Genomic DNA, 22118 nt, shown 5'->3' with positions numbered 1-22118 from the left:
AGGGACATTCGAACCTAGATTGTAAGAGGTGGGGTCATAAAGGACCTTAGAGACCCTTTTGTCCAATTCCTTCACTTTACAGAGGTAGAAAATAAGAACCAGAGAGGGAAAATGACATCTCCATTGTCCCCAAAGCCAGTAAGGGGTAGAATCCAAGTCAAGCCCAGAATTTCTGGAAAGTTAAGTAAACGTTCTATTTCAACACACTACTCCTCTTGAAGGCTCTCCCTTTGAGGTCTGGCTTTCCTTCTCTTCTTTAGTTGCCAGTCATTTGTTGCAATAACCTCCCAGGCCAAATTTTTAGCTCAATGGCAATAAAATTCAATCAAATACAAGCTAGAGGATTAATCAAGCCACACTCTAAATATAGATGTGCTATTACAGATTTCCAGAGCAAGTATAAAATGCAGCTCCCTTGAACTTAAATTGGTCTTATCTAAAAGTCCACCCAATCAGAAAAAAATAGAATATCACATATTATTTGAAATATGCAAGAATACATAGGAGCTGTATCCCAAAGAGATCATAAAAATGGGAAAGGATCCCACATGTACAAAAATATTTATAGCAACTCTCTTTGTGGTGGCCAAGAACTGGAAATCAAGGGAATGCTCATCAATTGGGGAATGGCTGAACAAGTTGTGGTATATGAATGTAAAGGAATACTATTGTGCTATAAGAAATAATGAACAGGAAGACTTCAGAGAGGACTGGAAGGACTTATGTGAACTGGTGTGTGTGTTCGTCCTTCATTGCTGAAGAAGACCATGCCATCAGAGAAATAATGGCATGACTTGCACTTAACTTTGTTTTTTTGTTTTTATTTTTTATTTATTTATTTATTTATTTATTTATTTATTTATTTATTTATTTTTATATTTTTTTTATTTTTTTTTTTTATTTAGCTTTTAACATTCATTTTCACAAAATTTTGGGTTACAAATTTTCTCCCCTTTTCTCCCCTCCCCCCCCAAATGCCAAGCATTCTAATTGCCCCTATGACCAATCTGCTCTCTCTTCTATCATCCCTCTCTGCCCTTGTCTCTGTCTTCTCTTTTGTCCTGTAGGGCCAGATAGCTTTCTATACCCCTTTACCTGTATTTCTTATTTCCTAGTGGTAAGAACATTACAGTTGATCCTAACACTTTGAGTTCCAACTTCTTTAGCTCCCTCCCTCTCCACCCCTTCCCTTTGGAAGGCAAGCAATTCAATATAGGCCAAATCTGTGTAGTTTTGCAAATGACTTCCATAATAGTTGTGTTGTATAGGACTAACTATATTTCCCTCCATCCTATCCTGTCCCCCATTACTTCTATTCTCTTTTGATCCTATCCCTCCCCATGAGTGTTGACCTCAAATTGCACTCTCCTCCCCATGCCCTCCCTTCTATCATCCCCCCCCACTCTGCTTATCCCCTTATCCTCCACTTTCCTGTATTGTAAGATAGGTTTTCATACCAAAATGAGTAGGCATTTTATTCTTTCTTTAGTGGAATGTGATGAGAGTAGACTTCATGTTTTTCTCTCACCTCCCCTCTTTATCCCTCCACTAATGAGTCTTTTGCTTGCCTCTTTTATGAGAGATAATTTGCCCCATTCAATTCTCCCTTTCTCCTCCCAATATCTTTCTCTCTCACTGCTTGATTTCATTTTTTTTTTTTTAAGATATGATCCCATCCTCTTCAATTCACTCTGTGCACTCTGTCTCTATGTGTGTGTGCGTGTGTGCATGTGTGTGTGTGTACTCCCACCCAGTACCCAGATACTGAAATGTTTCAAGAGTTACAAATATTGTCTTTCCATGTAGGAATGTAAACAGTTCAACTTTAGTAAGTCCCTTATGACTTCTCTTTGCTGTTCACCTTTTCATGGTTCTCTTCATTCTTGTGTTTGGAAGTCGAATTTTCTTTTCAGCTCTGGTCTTTTCATCAAGAATGCTTGAAAATCCTCTATTTCATTGAAAGACCAATTTTTCCCCTGAAGTATTATACTCAGTTTTGCTGGGTAGGTGATTCTTGGTTTTAGTCCTAGTTCCTTTGACTTCTGGAATATCCTATTCCATGCCCTTCGATCCCTTAATGTAGAAGCTGCTAGATCTTGTGTTATCCTGATTGTATTTCCACAATACTTGAATTGTTTCTTTCTAGCTGCTTGCAATATTTTCTCTTTCACCTGGGAGTTCTGGAATTTGGCCACAATGTTCCTAGGAGTTTCTCTTTTTGGATCTCTTTCATGTGGTGTTCTGTGGATTCCTTGAATATTTATTTTGCCCTCTGGTTCTAGAATCTCAGGGCAGTTTTCATTGATAATTTCATGAAAGATGATGTCTAGGCTCTTCTTTTGATCATGGCTTTCAGGTAGTCCCATAATTTTTAAATTGTCTCTCCTGGATCTATTTTCAAGGTCAGTTGTTTTTCCAATGAGATATTTCACATTATCTTCCATTTTTCCATTCCTCTGGCTTTGTTCTGTGATTTCTTGCTTTCTCATAGAGTCCTTAGCCTCCATCTGTGCCATTCTAATTTTGAAAGAACTATTTTCTTCAGTGAGCTTTTGAATCTCCTTTTCCATTTGGCTAATTCTGCTTTTGAAAGCATTCTTCTCCTCATTGGCTTTTTGAACCTCTTTTGCCAATTGAGTTAGGCTAGTTTTCAAGGTGTTATTTTCTTCAACATTTTTTTGGGTCTCCTTTAGCAGGGAGCTGATTTGCTGTTCATGCTTTGACTTCATGTCTCTCATTTCTCTTCCCAGCTTTTCCTCCACCTCTCTAACTTGATTTTCAAAATTCTTTTTGAGCTCTTCCATGGCCTGAGCCCATTGAGTGGGCTGGGACACAGAAGCCTTGATTTCTGTGTCTTTGCCTGATGGTAAGCATTGTTCTTCCTCATCAGAAAGGAAGGGAGGAAATGCCTGTTCCCCAAGAAAGTAACCTTCTATAGTCTTATTTCTTTTCCCTTTTCTGGGCATTTTCCCAGCCAGTGACTTGACCTCTGAATATTTTCCTCACACCCACCTCACCTCCTGATCCTCCCAGCCAGTGTTTGGGGTCTGAGATTCAAATGCTGCTTCCAGCCTCAGGGCTTTGGGCGGGGGCAGGGCTGCTATTCAGTGTGAGATTAAATTCAGATGCTCAGGTGAGGGCAGGGCTGCCTCTCAGGCTCAGTTCCCTCAGGGAGTTTATGCACAGACCTTCAACAATGGATCCAGGCTCCTGCCTGCTTGGAGAGCCCTGGTCTGCCGCTGCCCCTCAGCTTCTGTCTCCCGAGGGGGCCCGAGCCATGGGGGCACCCCACTCCCCGCTCGACCCGCCAAAGGGACTCTCTCACCGACACCTGTCACCTGTGGGTGGAGGTACTTGTGCGGCCGCTGGAGATCCCGTCCCTGAAGCCCGCTCGGATCTGTTCCTCTCGGTGCCGCGGCCACGGCAGGGCTGTACTCAGCTCCCAGTCCCGGCGCCCAGTCCGCAGCACGAAGGACCTTTTACGAGAGGTTTGCAGGTCTCTCCGGAACAGAAATCTCCCTCGCTCCAATGTTCTGTGGCCTCTGGGTGCAGAATTCGCCGTGAGTTACTTCTTTGTAGTTGTTCTATGGGTTGTGGGTTCGGAGCTATGTGTATGTGCGTCTTTCTACTACGCCATCTTGGCTCCACCCCCTCGAGAAAACCAACTTTGTTTTTTTTTGAATGAGGGAGGGCTGTGCAGGTCACCAGCCTCACTTCTCCTCCAGAGCCATCTGAATCCAGTGACCAGATATTCATCAGGATGACTGGAGATGACCCAGGATGAGGCAATTGGGGTTAAGTGACTTGTCCAAGGTCACACAGCTAGTAAGTGTCAAGTCTCTGAGGTGAGATATGAACTCAGGTCCTCCTGACTCCTACACTGGTGCTCTATCCACTGCACCACCTAGCTGCCCCAGCTTATATGAACCGATGCTGAGTGAAAGGAGCAGAACCAGGAGAACTTTGTACACAGCAACAACCACAGGGTGCGAGGAATTTTTCTGGTGGACTTAGCTCTTCACAGCAATGCAAGGACCTAAAAAATTCCCAATGGACTGTTGAGGCAAAATGCCTTCCACGTGGAGAGAAAGAACTATGGAATTGGATCACAGGATGAAGCAGACTATTTTCTCTTGTGTTATGTTTTGTTTTGTTTTCACGGTTTCTCCCATTCATTTTAATTCTTCTACGCAACATGACTAAGGTGAAAATGTATTTAATAGGAATGTTATGTGTAGAACCCATATAAGACTGCATGCTGTCTAGAGAAGGGAGTGAGGGGAGGGAGGAGAAAATCTAAGATTTATGGAAGTGATTGTAGAAAACTGAAAACAAATAAATTAATTTTAAAAAAAGAATTCACAGGAATAAATGAACCATTATATAATGGTAAGCAGTGTCTGTTGACCACCAAGAATTAGCATTACCTATAATGGAGAAACTCTGGAGGTATTTCCAATAAGAATAGGAGGAAAGCAAGGCTGTTCATTGTCAGCTTTATAATTTAATATAGATCTAGAACCAGGATTTGTAGCAATAAGACAAGAAAAAAATTGAAGTAATGAGAAACAAAATTGTTGTCACTTATATATGATCTGATTGTTTACTTAGACAATCCTAGATATAAAATTTGAAAATATTGAAACAATTGCTTCAATAAAGAAGTTTGACGTTAAAAAAAGTCCACCCATTCTTAGAGTCTTATTTTACAGTTTACCACATGGGAATGTCCAGACTCATATTCAGTCTATTTTGAAGCCCAAACCTCTCTTCCCTTCCCTTCATTTACCCTTTTCTCAGGAAGTACCAGAAACATAGCCCTGGGAATTGACCCAGGCATCAATTCAGGCATAGTACTGGGCATCACTTTGGCATCACCCAGGGTGCACCAGCTCCAACACCCCCCCCCACTCCACTGCCATTCAGGGACCCTTGCTCTTCTGCCCTCTACAGAGAGGCAGAAACCACACACCTAGGCTTGTTTCAACGACAGTTCCCAAGAGGTAGGAGAGTATACAGGGGTTTACCCTCCCCAAAAGGATTTCCCTCTACTGCCATTGAGTCCAATCAATAACCTAAGAAGAAAAATTCTCTGCTGTAGTCCCAACAAGTGGTCATCCAGCTAGCAGCCCACTGGTGAGCTCTCACTTTGGAAGAGTTCTCACATTTAACATGGAGGGGCTCTTGGAAGTTATTTAGGTCACTGTCTCCTCCTCCCCTCCTCCAACCCCACACACACTCTCACTTATTTTTATAGGCAAGAAAACTCTGGGGAGGCCTAGGGAGAGGATGTCACCTGCCCAAGGTTTCACAATTTGTCCCCTGGGCTATTTTCTCAAATCTAGTAAAAACTTTTATAACAGCAAAGCAAGTTAGGCATATGAGTCAGTGTTGGGATTATTGTGATGAACAGACAATGTACCATCTTGTTTCTCCCTTTCCCTCTCATCCTTCAAAACATGAGGCCTGATGCCTGGGGCCTCAGAGACAGGGAAATGATTCTCGGAACTTTGGTAATCTGAGATTGTTCAACTGAAATTCAAACTTCCTGCTTGTGCAACTCCACTAGAAAAACTCTTTACTGGGACTTTACCTGTTTGGAAAGATATAAATGCCAGCTCTCTGCCCCATCTGGCCCAGTGTTCTCTGCCTGAGCTCACCATGAAGTCCAGTAACCTCTTACTCCTTGTGGTGTCCCTTGCCTTTGTGTCTCTGGCATCGTCTGGGACCCTTAAGCCTGATGGAAATGGTGAGATCAGGGGAAATCATCAAGATGGAGAACAGATCAGGAGAATCCATTCAAACCGTTTGATAAGCCTTTTATTGTGCAGGGTTTAAGGGTCATGCTCATGCTTTTGTCTATCTCTGTCTCTCAACCTTTTTCTCAGTCTTACTTTCAGCCTTCATTTGTCTCATCCTTTCTCTTCTATCCTTTCTTCCTTCCTTTCTTCTTTCCTCCTTCCCTCCCTCCTTCCTTCTTTCTTTCCTTCCTCCTTTTCTTCCTTCTTTCTCTCCTTTCTTCTTTCCTTCCTTCCTCTCTCTCTATTTCTTTCTCTTGCTCTTCCTCTCCTGTGCATTCTCTTCATCATTCTATACTCGTCACCATCACTGTCTATTATTCTCATTCTCTGACACTTTCTCTGTCCCTGGCTCTTTTGTCATTGTGTCTTTCTGTCTTGTTTCTCTGGGAGGCAGCATAACACAATGCAAGGTTATTTGTTCTTTGAGTCAGGAAGCCTGGATCGATTCCATACTTCAGTAAGGCTCTTGTCGTTCCTGAGTCTTGGTTTCCTCTTCTATAAAATGGGATGATGTGCTTTCACTCTGCATCTCACAGTATTAGTGTGGGCAAAGCTATTTATTAAGTTGAAAGTGACTGCCTTTGTCTTTCCCTCTGACTGCCAAGCCCTGAAGGGCTTACGTTTCCCCTCCTGTGCTATTAAAGAGAGGGCTGGCTTTGGAGTCAGAGGATCCGAGTGCAAATCCCAACTCTGACACTAGTGATTTGAGTAATCTAGCTTATCATCTTTGGGCCTCAGGATCTTCATGTGGAAAATTATCTCTGAGGTTTTTTGAAGCTCTAAAAGTTTGATTTTGTGATCTTTTCTCCTTAGAGTTAATTATCAAGGTTTCCTTTATTCCCCAACCTCACACCTCACTTCCAAGACCTTTCTTTCCACCCTTAGAATTATGGAATTTGGAAATGGGAGAGATTGCAGAGATGCTCTAGTCCAGCCCCATCATGTCATGGAAGAGGAAACAAATCCAGAGCTGGGAAATGACTTGTCCATCGTTAATGAATAGAGTTAATAAATAGATAAGTCTGGATTTCTGGAAACAAGCCCAAGGGTGAAAGTTCAGGATCCCTGGCCACAAGCATGAGGGGGGAGCTCAGGCCTCCTCCCTGTCCTTACATCTTTGCTCTTCTCCAGGAACCGAGAAAGCAGGGAGCTGCCCCTATGATCCCTACCGTTGCTTTCGGGAAGACCCCAGACAGTGCCTGTCAGATCAAGACTGCCTCAACGAGAAGAAATGTTGTTTTTATTTCTGTGGCTTCAAGTGTGTGCAACCCCAGCAGACTGACGACACGGGTAAGGAAGTCCAGGGACTGGGGGAGGGGACTAGAAGCACCTCAGGTTGTGGAGGCCTCTCCCAGGAAGGGGTGGCTGCAGCTAGGGCTTCTCTGGAGTCCCACCAGTCACAGTAGTGTCCAAGGAGGAAATGGACAGCCTTGTGGGGTGGAGGCCATAGTGAAGACAGATCAGCCCCCAAGGCAATGAGCCACGGTCCTAGAAGCTTCTAGGTCTGAGACTGCTGGGAACAGGAGGCAGGAGTGGAAAGGGAGACATCTCCCCAGGAAGGCAGGAACTGAAGGGCTTAAGATGTGAATTGTGATGAGATTCCAAATGTTAGCTCCTACCTCCTAGTGCTGGAGAAAGATGCTGCTGGGTCAGCCTGCCCAGCAGGGCAGGAGGTGGGAGCTCCAAATCTGGATTGTGTCAGATTACTCTGGGAACAGATAGGGATGCCCTATGATTGGCCCACCTAGTAGAAAGTGAGCTGGGTACCTCAGGTGGCACCTGGACTGAAAGAGATATGTCCTAGAGACTCACTTGTCCTGGTCTTACCTTTGTTTGCTCCAGCAAAAGCAGAGCAGTGTCCATCTAAGGTGGACTTATGTCTGACCCCAAATCAGTGTGAAAAAGATGGGAACTGTCCAAGCCCCATGAAGTGCTGTGAAGGCATGTGTGGGAAGGTCTGTACAGCTGCAGTGATAGATATGGAGGCTGCCCAAGATCAGCCCCCTTCTTTCCTCTTCTTCCTTTATCCTAACCCCAGAGCTGGAATCCCAAATCACTCAGCCAGGGCCTAGACTTCTAGGTAGGTGCCCTGGCCATGGGCATGGATGCAAGTACAAGGCTAGTTCCCATCGTCACATTTTCTCCAGGATCCAAGAAAGCTGGGAGTTGCCTACCTTGCCCTAGATTCCTTCTGCTCTCTTCACGCTGAAACCAGTGAGTGCCACAGGGCTGAGCAGTGTTCAGAAATATTGTGATTTTATCACTGCAGCTTTTAATGTGTGAGCCCTGAGGGAATCAAAGCCTGAAATGAGGAAACTTGGGCAAGGAGGAAAAGGGAACAGAGGGAGACCATGGGAGAGGACAGAGCAGCCTCAAAGAGGGAAAGAAGAGAGGCCAGAGGTATTAGAAATGAGATTGGGGAGGTCAAGGAGGGAAGGAGATGAGTCACAGTTCTAGAGGCCTTTGGGCCTAGGCCTAAGCCTGTTTAGAGTAGAAAGAGGGAACAGGGATTCCAATGGGGATTGGGAGCTGAGGCAGGATTCCTGGCCCCAGGCAGAAATGCCCTCTGGGGAAGTTTCCTCCCTCTCCATTTTAATCAAAACCAGGGAAATATCCCAAACTCCAGGGCCAGAGTAACAGTCATTATAAGGGGTGGAGGAAATGGCAGGCCTCCTTGAGGTGGGGATGCAGGAGGATATCTACATGTCCTCAGAAGATATGGAATCTCTGTGAGATCAGCCTCCCCCACCCCCAAACTAACAGTATCCAGTCATTCCCATTGTCCACTCCCCTTGGCCTTCACACCTATGCAGGAACCTTGACCCAGATCTCCTTCCCCCTCATTCTCTGACCAAGGAGCTTTCTCTCTGCATCCTACATGAGTAGGTGGATGCCTCGGTCCTCATCCCAAGCAAAGCCACGATCCCTGAGCCACTGTTGGACCAGTGCTCCATTTAGGGACATCCTTCCCACAGTTCATTTCAAGGTGCTAAATGGAAGTGATGTTAGCTCGTGAATTTAGCATGGGATCTGCAGCCAGAAGATCTGGGTTCAAATTCTAGTTCTGGCACTTGCTACCTGAATGACCTTACTACTGGCCTCATTTTCCCCCCTTAAAAAGGAGGGGGTTGGACTAGATTGTTTTGAAAATTCCTTCTAGTGCTAAATCCTTTGAAACTCATGACAAACTAAGTAGCCTTCTGAGAATTCCCCAGTGCCCAGTGTTTCCTGAGCACTGGTTTATCTTCCCAGTACTTGGACCTTCCTCCTCTGATCTAGGAAGGAAAGAAATAAGCATTTCAGCATTCATTAAATACCCACTATATGCCAGGTACTATGCTAAGTGCTGATGCACAAATATCATTTTGTCTGATCCTCACAACAACTCTGTGAGATGGATACCACAATTATCCCCATTTTACAGTTGAGGAAAGTGAGGCTAAGTGACTTGCTCAGGGTCACACAGTCAGCAAGTGTCAGAGGCTGGATTTGAACTCAGATCTTTCTGATTCCAAGCCTAGCCCTCTATCCACTGCACCACCTGGCTGCCTATTGACATTTAGCCAGTCAACATAGGATGAAGCTATGTTGACTGGCTAAACTGTGAAGTGGGAAGTTAGGTAGCACAGTGGATAGAGTGCCAGGCCTGGAGTCAGGAAGACTCATCTTCCTGAGTTCAAATCTGACCTCAGACACTTAGTAGCTGTATGACTCTGGGCAAATCACTTAACCAAGTCTGCCTCAGTTTCCTCCTCTGTAAAATGAGCTGGAGAAGGAAATGGCAAACCACTCCAGTACCTCTGCCAAGAAAACCCCAAAGGGGTCACAACTGAAGTGAACAAACAACAGTCAGTCAGCCACTATTCTGATCAATTAAATGGTCACCACTGATTGACAATTAAGTGTGCAGCAGCATTGGTTGAAAGAAGGAAAGGAGTGGTGTATTCAGTTTTGCATACTCTAAAGCTATTTGCAGGATCTGCTGGTCCTAGGTCCCTGTAAAAAAAACCTCACTTCTTCTATAACTAATTTCTCTTTACCCAGGACTAGATGTAGTTTGATACCTCTTTCTTGTACATTTAAGGTGGATTTCATGATCTCAGGATGTCCTGTCCCTCCATTTTCTTTATTCCTGGATAGACAGACTAGAGTCAGCCAGGATTGGACTGGGGGTGGGAGAGAGGAGGAATAGCTTAGAACTTCAAAGCCTTCCTCTGGTTTTCTCTCCTTAGACTGATTTCTGCCCTTGAGCTGATGTTGTTGGACCCTGTAGACCTGGATTACATGAAGACCACATTCTTTGCCTTTAGGACTCTCTCCAGGAAGTGAGGGAGCTTCTCTCATATCCAGGGCCTGTCATCAATAACTTCTGGAGATTGAAAGTTCCTCTGTTCTTCTTTCTATTCCTTTCAGCCTGAGTACAGAGCTTAGCATATAGTATGTATTCAGTAAATCGATGCTAGGATAACCCTCACCCCAAGTTTTAGTGAAAGATGAAACACTGGCCCTATGGGGTAGGGGTGGGGGTGAGCCACTGCTATCAATTGGACTGGTGTTATCTGGGTCACTCAGCTGGGACCACTAAGATTCATTTCATGGTGCTTGGTTTGTGGTTTCTATACTTTGGCTTATGACAGGCATGAAAATATATTTGCTTACTAGGATTTTCTACCTGTGACTGTCATCCTTCCTCTGGTGAATATGAATGAATATTGCCTGCTAGAGGAGACATGCATGCACCCCCACATTCATGCATATATATGATAGCAAATAATTAATATTCATAATGGAGGCCTTTTTCTCCGTGTTAGGACCTTGGTATCTTGAGAGTTTAATGCCCCATCTCTCATAGAATCTGAGTTAGCATCCACATGTGTAATTCTCAGGGGAAAGCTAGAAGTACCTCCAAACCAGGGCCTTCACTCCTCATTGGAGAAACAACCCAAGACCAGGGTTAGGCAATTTAGAGGCAGAATTCTCTGAAAAGACTCATACCCATATTAATTGGTTAATATAATGCACATGTAAAATACATACCCATATACATATACCCATACATGCACACATATGTATTATGTATATAGATACATGGATATATATTCATATATAATGTATATATATTCATAGATACATATGCATATATGTGCAGTTTTCATTTCTTCTTGCTTTCTTTTGCTTTAACCCCTAACACTAGCCAAGGAAATCTCCTCAGTTATAACTTCATGGATGAGGGTCCACCTGGGGTCATAGCCAAGATCTTCTGTATCCCCTTTTTTACTTTACCTTAAGTAAATGGGAGAATCTTCCTATCCTATGACTGGCATGCCCTTTAACCAATTTGAGTTAAATTGTCCCACATCTTAGTTCTGGAAGCAACTGTAATGGGAACACAAATCTTGATCCAGGAGCCTTGGTCCCCACCAAATGCCATCACAGAACCACTGAAAGTGAAGAACACTCCAACACTCATCAGATGGGGGAGTTCTCTTGTACAGCAAGAGAAAGCTGGGAAGTTGTCATAGGGCCTATTATTCTACCACCTCACTCTCCTATCTCTGAAACATATCCTTGAATAAATCTCATTTGGAAACAGTAGTCTCATGGATGGACTTTCTCTTTCTCCCTCCCCTAATGCAGATCCCGAAATGAGGGTAATGATGACAGCTAGAATTTATATATTGCTCGAAGGTTTTAAAAGTGCTATAATAATAATGACTAACATTTATATAGCACTTACTATGTGCCAGGCACTCTGCTAAGTAAGTGCTTTACAATTACAGTTATCCCTTCCATATCGAGGGGGTTAGGGGAACAGTGCCCCCTTGATCAGGAAAATCCACATGAAATTTTTTGGCCCTCCCTTTGTACTGGAGGAGACATCTGCATTTTTTCTTTTTCTTTTAAGGGGTGTTTACAGTACTTTATTTTAAAATTGGGGTTAAATAGGCTTAATACGTTAAATAAGGGTCATGGGCTCTGTGTCATCTTTCATTTTCACAAAACTCCCCCAAAATTCCCACTTAATTTCTTGTGCTGACCTAAGATATATGGAAACTGTGATAAGAAAGTTGTGATGTGGAAGAGGTAACTGTATTATCTCATTTGATTTTCACAACAACCCTGGGAAGTAAGTGTTCTTGTTATGCTTATTTTAGAGATGAGGAAAGTGAAGCAGACGGAGGTTAAGTTATTTGCCCAGAATCATATAACTAATAAGTATTTTAGGTCTTTGAAACCAAATGTAGGAACTGACAGAGATAGGATCCATAGTTCTAGAACTCACAGAGAAATCCTTCATTTGAATTACTGTCATGAGTGGTCCTACTGTAACCAGATATAGGAATGAACCCCTGGTTTCTGACGTTCACACATTCTACTCTCAAGTGGGTGGGAAGGAAGTGCTCCACCATGAATGGCAGCAGCCCCATTCCTGGGAAGCTGGGTTGGAGCAGAGTGTTCAGGGGCTCAGCCCTCAGCAGCATCTTTAGTCCCCTCCCAGACATCTTTCACTTATTTCATATCATCCTTCAGGCTTCCACAGAGTAGGTATTTAAGAAGGAGTTACTGAACACATGAATAAGTGATTGAATAAGTAAGTGAGTGAATGAATTAAGTCAAAATAATCTGTTATGTTCCAGTCACTGTGCTAGGTGCTGGGGACGTAGATATGAAAAGAAAGCTCTTAGCCTATAGGGAAATAAAACCCTTAAGGATGAGTGCTTGCCTGGGAGGGGTGTTTTAGATTGGAAAGTCACTGGAACGATGATTGCAGATTTATGACAATTGATTGCCATGTCTTTGCCAGAAATGGGGTGTGTTGATCTGATGATTTTTCAAGCAGAGATGGGGGAAAGGGGGATAGTATGGATGTGGAACGTTGAGGACACTTTTTTTGTTTAGTAGAAATAACTATTACTATTAATTTTACAGAATTGTCTGACTGTGTTACAAGAGACCTTTCAGAAAGTGGCAGTGACTTACAAATGTTTGTAATCTAAAAACAAGACACATCAATACAACCCTAGTAAAAAACAAAAAAGGAAAGAAGGGAGAAGGAAGAGTCATGGCATCTTCAGGGTTGGTTGGGGCTAGAAATCTCACCCTTAAAGATCCCAGGTTCCCAGGGCAGGAACTAGAGAGCCTAGTAGGAAACAAGGAGGAATGGCAAATGAGGACCAGCCTAAGCTCCCCCTGGTCACAAAGTTCTGAATGCCCCGCTCCCATTTACCTCACAACTGCCAGCACCCCAGGGCTGAGACTGACTCACTAACACTTAAGTAAGCATTCAGTTTCTCCTTCCCAGACACCGCCATTTCATTGTGGTTGCTGCTGTTGCAGTTTCTGTTGTTGCGGGTCCTTCATTCTTGAAGAGTACTGATGACATCATTCATGTGACGTTTTAACTTGCAAGTGAATTGGGTTTAACTGAGGCAGAGCTGCACCAGGATGATAGTGAGGTCACAGATTACCGACACATCTAGAAAGAACTCCACAGATCATCTAGCTTCAGCCCTCTCATTTTAAAGATGATGAAAACCAAAGGCTAGAAAAGGAAACTAATTCCCCCCAGTCAAGACTAGGTTATCTAACTTCAGATCTGACACTTTCCCACTGAATTACGTTACATCAAAAGAAAAAAAGAAAAGATAAGAAAAGAAAAGAAAAGTAACACCTGAGTGAGTCAGGAGTTAATCAAGAAATGCTGTGATCCGTAGACAGAGGCATTGTCCATTGTATCTCTGGCCCTAGCTCTTTGTTCTGGTTATGCTCTTCTGGGCTGACCCTGGAGCCTGGAGAACAGGAGTTAGCTGGGCGTGCTCCCCATTGCACAAAGCACAGAAGTGGGGGAGGGGGAAGTTCTTCACAAAGGAAGGGTAGAACCTTCCTTCTGATATCAAGAACTTTCCAGGGCTTGGTGGTCTGGGGTGAATCTCTTCCATTCTCTCAACCTCATTTGTCTCCTCTCTCCAAAGGTATTAATAAGGGGGCAGTTAAGTGGTTTTGTGTATAGGGTATTGGCCCTAGAGTCAGGAGAACCTGAGTTCAAATTCTGCCTTAGACACTTAATAGTTGTATGATCTGAAGTTAATTGCCTTAAAAAGAAGGTAATGATACCCTCCCTTGTCCTCCCCTCACAGTGTTGTGGGTAGCATAGAGTGAAATAATGAATGGGGATGCTCTAGGAGAAGACGAAAACTGAAACTGAATGTGAGGAAGAAATATGGCCAAAGGTTCTGAAGCCCTTTGTACTTCTGTCAGCCCTGACATTCTATGTTCTAAAGTCCTTTCTATTTGAATGTCCAGGATTCCTTCACTAGACTGTGAATTCCTCAGGGCCAGGCTTTTCACCTTTTTTTGTATCTCTAGCACTTATCACAATGCCTGGCACTTAGTAGGTACTTAAGAAATACTAGCTGACTCCTTGACTCCAGGAATTTGGAGGTAGGATGAGATTTCTGACCCTTGACACTTAGCCCTGTTTCTTCATGCTTAGCTCTCTGTCCTGAGGGTCTGAGGATAGGCCCTCTACATAAGGCTCTTATTTGAACACAGTCATGGTCATGAAATGTCAAGGCAGAAGGGGACCTTAGAATCCTATAGAGGAGGACACTGAAGTTCAGAGAGGGGACATGACTTGATTGAGGTCACATAGAAAGTCAGTGACAGAATCAGGACAAGAACACAAGCAGTGGAAGGCTCTGAAGGAAATCTCCTGGCCCCTTTTACACAGGACTGCCCCTCTCTGCACTTAGTGCCTGACCATTACCATGCTGGCCATGTTGATGAGGCCATATTAGGCAACAAGTCTGGGGCTCTCCACCTAGTTCAGATAAGTCAAAGCCAAGGAGGGGAAAGTGCTGTTTCAGGTACTATGGGCCACACTAGAGGCAAGATGAGAAGCCGGATGATCAGGAGCTTAGCAGGAGGGAGGTGGGGAATGTTTGAACTAAGGTCAGGTTAGTGCTAGGATGACAGATTCTTGGTGACCTCCCACTTCACTGAATACTGGATATGGTCTCAGTTAAGTCAAGCTTCTGGCTTCCAGTGGTGGGAGGAAAAGGACACTAGGGGACTCTTGTCACTTCTCTACTAAAGAACCTATGTATGGGATTTGGATTTGGGGTCAGGACCAAGTTTCAAAGCTTACCTCTGTGCTTATGGCCTGTAATAACCTTGGACATGTCACTGGGCCTTGGTTTCTTCAACTATAAATGGTCATACTCAGTGACCTGAGTTGGACAGGATATGTTGTGGCCAAATTGCCCAAGTTTACATCTGGACTCTCTCCTTCTTCTGCTTATTACTCTGATTATCAATATTATAATGGTATAGTAAAACAAAGAAAGGGAATACGGCACACATATATGTAGTGCATAGAGACAAGACTTATATATAATGACTCCTTAGCCCCTGATCTAAAAGAAACCCCAGGGATCACTAATTCAACTTTCCCCTCTGCATCACCCCTGATAGGCAGCTTCCATTTGAATACTTTTAGTGATGGGGAACTAATTTTTTTCCAAGATAGGTCCACTCTATTTTTGGATAGTTCTAATAGTAAGAAATAACAAAAATGATAATAGATGATGTTTATATAATGCCTTAAAGTTTGTAGATCACTTGACTTACCCTACCTTATTTGAGTCTCACCACCCTAGGAGGTGGATATTATAGATGTTATTATCCCCATTTGATAGGTCAGAAAACTGAGGCTCAGAGAGTTTAGGTGGTTTGCCTGTGGTCACAGAGCAAATTAATGTCAGATGTAGGATATGAACCTGATTCATCTTTGTATGGTGACAACATACAATCCAGAATGCCTTTTTATATTGAGTTGAAATCTGCCCCCTGTTAACCTATCTCCCCACTTTGGCCCTTATTTTTGCCCTTTGGGATTAAGCAAAATAATAGCATCTTTCATCTAACAGAGTTTTATATATTTAAAACACTCAAATCTTCTCCTCTCTAGGCTAAACATTCCCAGGACCTTCAATTAATCCTTGTATAACATGGTTTCCAGTTCTCTTCTCTAACCTGATGGTCCACCTCTTTTCCATAGAGCCAAATTCAAATTTCTCTCTGGCCATAAAAAACCTGCTTCAATCTGACTCTTTTTGTCTCTTCACTCTGACCTTTAACAGTCCCCCAACACACACCAGCCTGGTCTCCTCACTGTCCCTGTTGGGACTTTCATCTTGCCTTTATTCACACTGCTCCCACACATTGAATGTCCTCCCCAGTCTTCTCTGACTCCTCATCTTTCAAGTCCTAGCTCCCTGGGTCTTAGTTTTCACCTTCGTAAAATAACAGGACTGAATTTTATAATTCCTAAGTTCTTTCAAGCTCTGACACTCTATGTTCTAAGACTTCTTCTAGCCTTAACAATTTATGATCTCCTTATTTCCCAGCATTAGAGTGGAGAGAAGGTGACAGATGTGAGAGATGAGGAGGTCTGGCAAGACTGGCAACATATTAGATGTGTGAGATGGACAGAGAGGAATTAAAGATGTCACCAAAGTGATGAACAACTGGATGCTTGCAAGGATAGTATGCCCTCTACAAGGATAGGGAAGTTTGGAAGATGGGTGGATTTCAGAGGACCAATAATGTAATGATGTCTGCCATGCAGAGGACAGTCCATCCAAGCTCTCTCATCTTGTGTGATTCCCTCTGTATCCCTCAAAATAAAAGAAAGGTGAGAGAGACAGGGCTCTTACTCACTAGTCACTGCCCCAGCTCACAGAGCCTCCCCTCTCAGGAGTACCTGCTGTAGCCACGAGATGGCCTTCGGGGCATGCGATGGGGTGGAATGCTCCCATTGAAGGGTGTACAGCTGCTATGAGTAGGAGCCATTTTAGTTGATAACTACCTGAGGGGCCAGTGACAGGATCAGAAGGGGGGAGAAGCGGAGCTTGAACAGCAGGGGGAGGGGAAAGAGTATTGGGGGATAAGGATAGATGGGATTGTGTTGGCAACAAGTGCTGTAATTAGTTTTTGGTTGGCTAATGTAGGTACTCTTGGATTTGACCTTTCTACCCTCCAAGGTCAGCTAGGTGGCTCAATAGATAGAGTGCAAGGCTTGAAGTCAAAAAGCTTTATCTTTCTGGGTTCAAATTTGGCCTCAGACACTTACAAGCTATATGACACTGGGCAAGTCACTTAGCCTTGTTTGCCTCAGTTTCTGTGAAATGAGCTGGAAAAGGAAATAGCAAACTACTCCAGTATCTTTGTCAAGAAAATCCCAAATGGGATCATGAGGAGTCTGACTCGACTGAACAAAATCTACCCTCCAAATGGCCAATCACATACCTCTAGGGGGAAGTCCAGGCCTCCTTCAATGGAATACCACAGCCCAGCAAGGGATGAGTCTCTGCTTTGGAGATCATTAGTCTTGGGAACCAGAAGATTTGGGTTCCAGTCTCAGCTCTTCTACCAATCTCCTCTTCCCACTCAATAAACTCTAATGGCTCCCTATTTATGTTCAAATAGTATTTCATCTTTAGTTCACTCTTCTTAAATTTCTATTTTTTGGTTTTATAATGTAGATAATTATTAGAAGAGTAGTATATGTATTATCTTAGATATACATACACTGAATCTTTCATAATTTCCTCTGGGCCTCCCTTTCCTTCTCTTCTCAGTGAGGAGGGAATTTCTCCGGTGCCTTCCATCTCTGATACTATACTGCTATAAATCTGCCCCTGCCTCTGCCTTGGACTGGGCCTTAGCATGAGTTTGAAGTAGGAGAAAATAATCTCCAGCTCCCTCCTTCAAAGCCCTGCACTTCCAATCTTTTCCTGCCAGAATCTGGCAAAAAATGATCCAGGGGAGTGTTCCCACTTCTTTGGTGCTGTATGCTCTAACACACATGCTTTTATTTCCCAACCCAAGCTGTGGAGGCCTCTCTGGCACAAATGTCTTCATCATTGACTCCCTCGGTGACAAACTGATGTACCTAAAATGCCCTTAGCTCTCCTGGCCTAGGCAAAGGATGAAACCCTTCTCTTAAAGTAAACCCACTGAGACACAGGATAATGATAATGCTGATGGAGATAGCATTAAAAACAAGAATGAGAAAACAGGTCCCATCAGCTCAAGTGATGAAAACTTACTCATCATAATAGAGGAAGGAAACAGGTAGATGCTCTTAAATCACGTAATAAATAGGTTAAAAATCCACAAAGATACTTCTGAAGCAAACGGCATAACACAAAGAAAAAGTTGACAATATCTATATACCACTGAATATTTGGAATGTTACCAATATTGGTTTACCTCTGAAAAGAGCCTATGAAATGGCTAACCTGCAAGAATGGAAAGAAAAGCCCTTGATAAATGATACTGACAAAGAACCAACCACTAATATGTCAACAAAGAGTGATTGAGCAAATGACTGATGTATGTGGATTATTTTTACAAAAACGGAGGGGTTCATGGTAGCAATAAAAGACTAGGTCATTATAAATAGAAATCACAACTAGGTCATCCCCCACACCCCCACATTCAATCTGTTTCCAAGGCCTGTTGATTTTATTTTTGTAACATCTCTTGTATACGTGTCCTCTCTTTTTCATACTGCCATCACTGATGCAGGCCCTCACCATCTCATGCCCAGGCTGTGGCAGTAACCTGATGGTGGGGCTGTCTGCCTCAAGTCTCTTTCCACTTCAGCCCACCCTCCACTCAGCTGTCAATGTGATCTCCCCCATTCAGCAAACTGCACTGGCTTCCTATCACCTCCAGGATCAAAAATGAAATCTTCTGTTTGGTATTCAAAACCCTTCATAACCTGCTCTCTCCTCTTTCCAGTCTTCCAGACTTCTTATACCTTCTACCCTCTTCCCCTCCCTCATCTCTTCTAGTCCTCATCCTGGTCATGTACCCTCCAAATGGGCTAATCACACATTCTTATGGGTCAGTCCAGTTCTCCCTCAGTGAAATGCCATAGGCCCCTCACCAAGGCCTGTACTTTGGAGATCACTGGCCTTGGGAAACAGGAGAACTGGGTTCTAGTTCCAACTTTCCCACCAATCTCTTCCCCCTACTCAGTAAACTCTAATGTCTCCCAGAAAGAACACTGACTTAGAAATCAGAAAAACTGGGTTCTGGTCTTAGTTTTACTACTACCATACAATCGTGTGACCTTGGGCAATTACTTTTCAGAAGTCTGTGAAGGGGTGTGTCAAACCTAACCAAGATACAGTATTCAGTCTGAAGTACCTATGAATACAGAGCCCTGACTCAGACTAGGGTTCCATAGTGGAAAAAAAAGGATTTGATTCATTACTTTAAAATGTGAAAAATCTAATTTCCCCTCTCTCCTACCTTCCTCTCCCCACCCCACCCCCCAAAAGAAAAACAAACCCCTTGTAACAAATATGCATAGTCAGACAGAACAAATTCCCACTTTAGCCATGTCCAAAGATTCATGTCTCGTTTTGCCTCTTAAGCTCATTACCTACCAGGAGACAATTGGTCGTTGTGACGATCAGAGTTCTCAAATCTTTAAAAATTGTTAAATTTTATTATGTTATTGTAATTGTCTAAGTTGTTCTCCTGGTGCTTCTCCCTTCTCTTCTCATTAGTTCATATAATCTTCCCAGGTTTCTCAGAAGCTGTCCCTTTTGCCATTTCTAGCGACACAGAAATAATCCATTAGGTTCATATGCTACAATTTACTTATTCATGGTCATGTCTTTAATTTCTAGGCCTTGCCTCTGCAAAAAGGGCTACTATATATATTTTTCTATCAACGAGTCCCTTCCCTATTACTTTTACTCCTTTCTGGTATACGGGCGTATTAGTGGGTGTCACTAGGCCAAAAGTTATTCACAGTTTAGTAACTTTCTGGGCATAGTTCCCTCTTGTTTTCCAGAATGACTGGACTAATTCACAACTCCACAGCAGTGCATTAATATTTTCCCACAACCTCTCCAACACTTGTCATTTTCCATTTTGTTCAACTTTGCCAACTGATGAGAGTAGAATAGAATCTCAAAGTGGTTTTAATTTAAATTTCTCTAATTACTAGGGAGTTACAAGATTGTTTCATATGGTTGTTGATAGCTTAGGTTTTTTCTCTAAAAACTCCCTGTCCATGTCTTTTGGCTATTTACAAATTAGAAAATGACTCATTGATTGAGCTCCATTCTTTACGTATATTAGAAATGAGACCCTTATCAGAGAAACTTGATATAAGGTGTGGTTTTTGGTGTTTTTAATTGTTGTGAATCTGTGCATGCATGTGTGCATGTATGCATGTGTGCATTTACTGGTTAACTGTTTCCTTTCTGATTTTAGGCCAACTGGTTTCATTTATGTGAAAACTTTTAAAATCTGTGTAATTAAAATTGCTCATTTTATCTTCTGTGATCCTTTCTATGCCCTGTTTGGTAATGAATAGTACTCTTATCCATAGAGCTCAGAGGTAATTTACCCCTTGGTCCTCTAATTAGGTTAGGATATGAACTTTTATATTAAGTCATGTAGGATTAAATTCATTCTACTTGATCCTTGAAGGCAGAATTAGGAACAATGGGGGTAAGTTGTAGGTATAAAGAGGAAATCCCTCATAGTTATAGCTATTGAGAGGTAGCAAATTCTCTAACACTAGAGAGAAAAAAATGGAAAACAGAGAGGAGGGAATCTTGTATGATAAGGGGTAAAGATGGCAAGGGAACAGGAGTGGGAGGGTCCAAGTGTAGAGATAGCAAAGGTTCAGCAACCAGAGGCCTACAACCCCAAAGTAGTAGGTGAAGCCAAGTTCATGGTAGAGCTGGAAATCAGAAGCATCATGTGAAGATGTCTGGGGAAGAGGAGCATGAGGGTCTGGGTTAGGCTAGAAACAGTGAAGGATGCTTAACCAGAAGACTGGATCCCTAGGGCTGTAGGTAAAGTACTGAGTAGAAGGTGGAGTCTGGAGCATATGCCCAAGGTCAGATATTAAATTAGTAAATGAGTTTATAAATAAATACCAAAAATTAATACATACTATAAATAAACTAAAACCAGAGGCAAGATTATAATCCAGGTGTTACCTTCCAGTATAGGAGTGTTCACGTGATCATCTGACTCAATTTTAGGGAGTACTGTGAAATAAGATATCAGAACTCCACAAAACCAGAGAGGTCAGGAATAATCATGCTAAGAGGCCATATGGTCAGATCTATGGTCTTCAGTCACATAACAAATAGGTTAAAAATTCACAGAGATACTTCTGAAGCAAATGGTAATACACAAAGAAAAAGCTGACAATAGCTATACACCACTGGATATTTGGAAGGTCACCAATATTGGTTTACATCTGAATGAAGTCTATTAAATGACTGACATACAAGAAGGGAAGGTATATGAGGCAATGTCCCAAAGCCTTCTGGGTCTGAGCCTGCTGGGGCCAGAAGGGGAAAGGGAAATGTCCGTCTAGGAAGACAGGAGCTGAGCTTGCTGTGGGGAGAGGCAGGTGTAGTTTGGAACTTTGAGGTTCTGATCTGATTCTCTCTTTAGACTGATTCCTGCCCCAGTGCTGCAGATTTGGACTCACATCCCTGGATTCCAAGAGAACAACGTACTTTCTCTCTGAGACTAGCAATCATGTCTGGGAGTATCTTTGGGAGCACCTTCCATATGTCAGATTTATCCTCAACACTAACTTCTGGATGGTGAATGGTTCTGTCTTCTTCTCTAAAACCCTTGTGGTCCAGCTGAGTACAAGGTTTGACAGGTAGTTAAGTGAGCGTTCAGTGAATCCCTTCCTACAGCTCCTAGTGCAACACAGAATACAGGATATATGGATGAACAAAGGTCTCATCAGCACGTCATGGATTTGGGTCTGAAGAAGGTGGGAAGGGAGTGTTCATTCAGAGACTGGCCTATTCTAGGAAGCAGGAGCTTCCTGCTAATGCTCCTTTAGCTCCCTGAGGGTCCCCAGGGAGGGCCAATGGGGGACAGAGAAAGGGGGGTACTTCTCCCCAGCATCCTTCACTTCTTTAATCTCATCTTTCAAGGTCTCACACACAATAGATGTTTAATAAATATTCATGTAATGAATGAACAAGTGACTGAATAGATGATTAATGGAATGGGGGACCAGGCAAAGTTTTCCCTGGCTTCTGACCTTTGACTGCCTTCTGCCAAGCCTGAGGCTCTCTCACTATCATTCTCATCATCCACCTAGCTCTCCCATTTCACAGAATGATGGATGGGATCCTAAAATTTAGAACTAGAGAGGACATTAGAGATCATCCGATCTGACCATGTTACACTCCCATCCCCACCCCATAACCTTCAGTGGCTCCCTATTGTCTCCAGGATCGAATA

The 22118-nt window shown here is 43.0% G+C and overlaps 1 protein-coding gene across 2 annotated transcripts; it reads left to right on the top strand.

The window, feature by feature from the left end:
• Positions 1-5598: 5598 nt before the first annotated feature.
• LOC140520062 (WAP four-disulfide core domain protein 12-like) lies at positions 5599-21855 on the top strand. 2 transcript variants are annotated; one of them, XM_072633704.1, is made up of 3 exons: positions 5599-5749; positions 6933-7091; positions 21306-21855. In XM_072633704.1, the coding sequence occupies exons 1-3, from the start codon at positions 5662-5664 to the stop codon at positions 21308-21310; spliced, it is 252 nt and encodes an 83-aa protein (XP_072489805.1). In that variant the 5' UTR covers positions 5599-5661; the 3' UTR covers positions 21311-21855. The 2 variants fall into 2 exon arrangements, with proteins under 2 accessions (XP_072489805.1, XP_072489804.1); XM_072633703.1 differs by lacking the exon at positions 21306-21855 and adding an exon at positions 10034-11396.
• The last annotated feature ends 263 nt before the right edge of the window (positions 21856-22118 follow it).

This window comes from Notamacropus eugenii, chromosome 1 (assembly GCF_028372415.1).
Source record: "Notamacropus eugenii isolate mMacEug1 chromosome 1, mMacEug1.pri_v2, whole genome shotgun sequence".
Taxonomy (NCBI): Eukaryota; Metazoa; Chordata; class Mammalia; order Diprotodontia; family Macropodidae; genus Notamacropus; species Notamacropus eugenii.
This window is presented reverse-complemented; position numbering and strand designations above follow the sequence as displayed.

Bases quoted from the DNA above. Each gene is read 5' to 3' on its own strand.
- LOC140520062 (XM_072633704.1), top strand. From the start codon at position 5,662: ATGAAGTCCAGTAACCTCTTACTCCTTGTGGTGTCCCTTGCCTTTGTG. The intron at 5,750-6,932 runs GTGAGATCAGGG...GCTCTTCTCCAG, and splicing joins CCTTAAGCCTGATGGAAATG to GAACCGAGAAAGCAGGGAGC.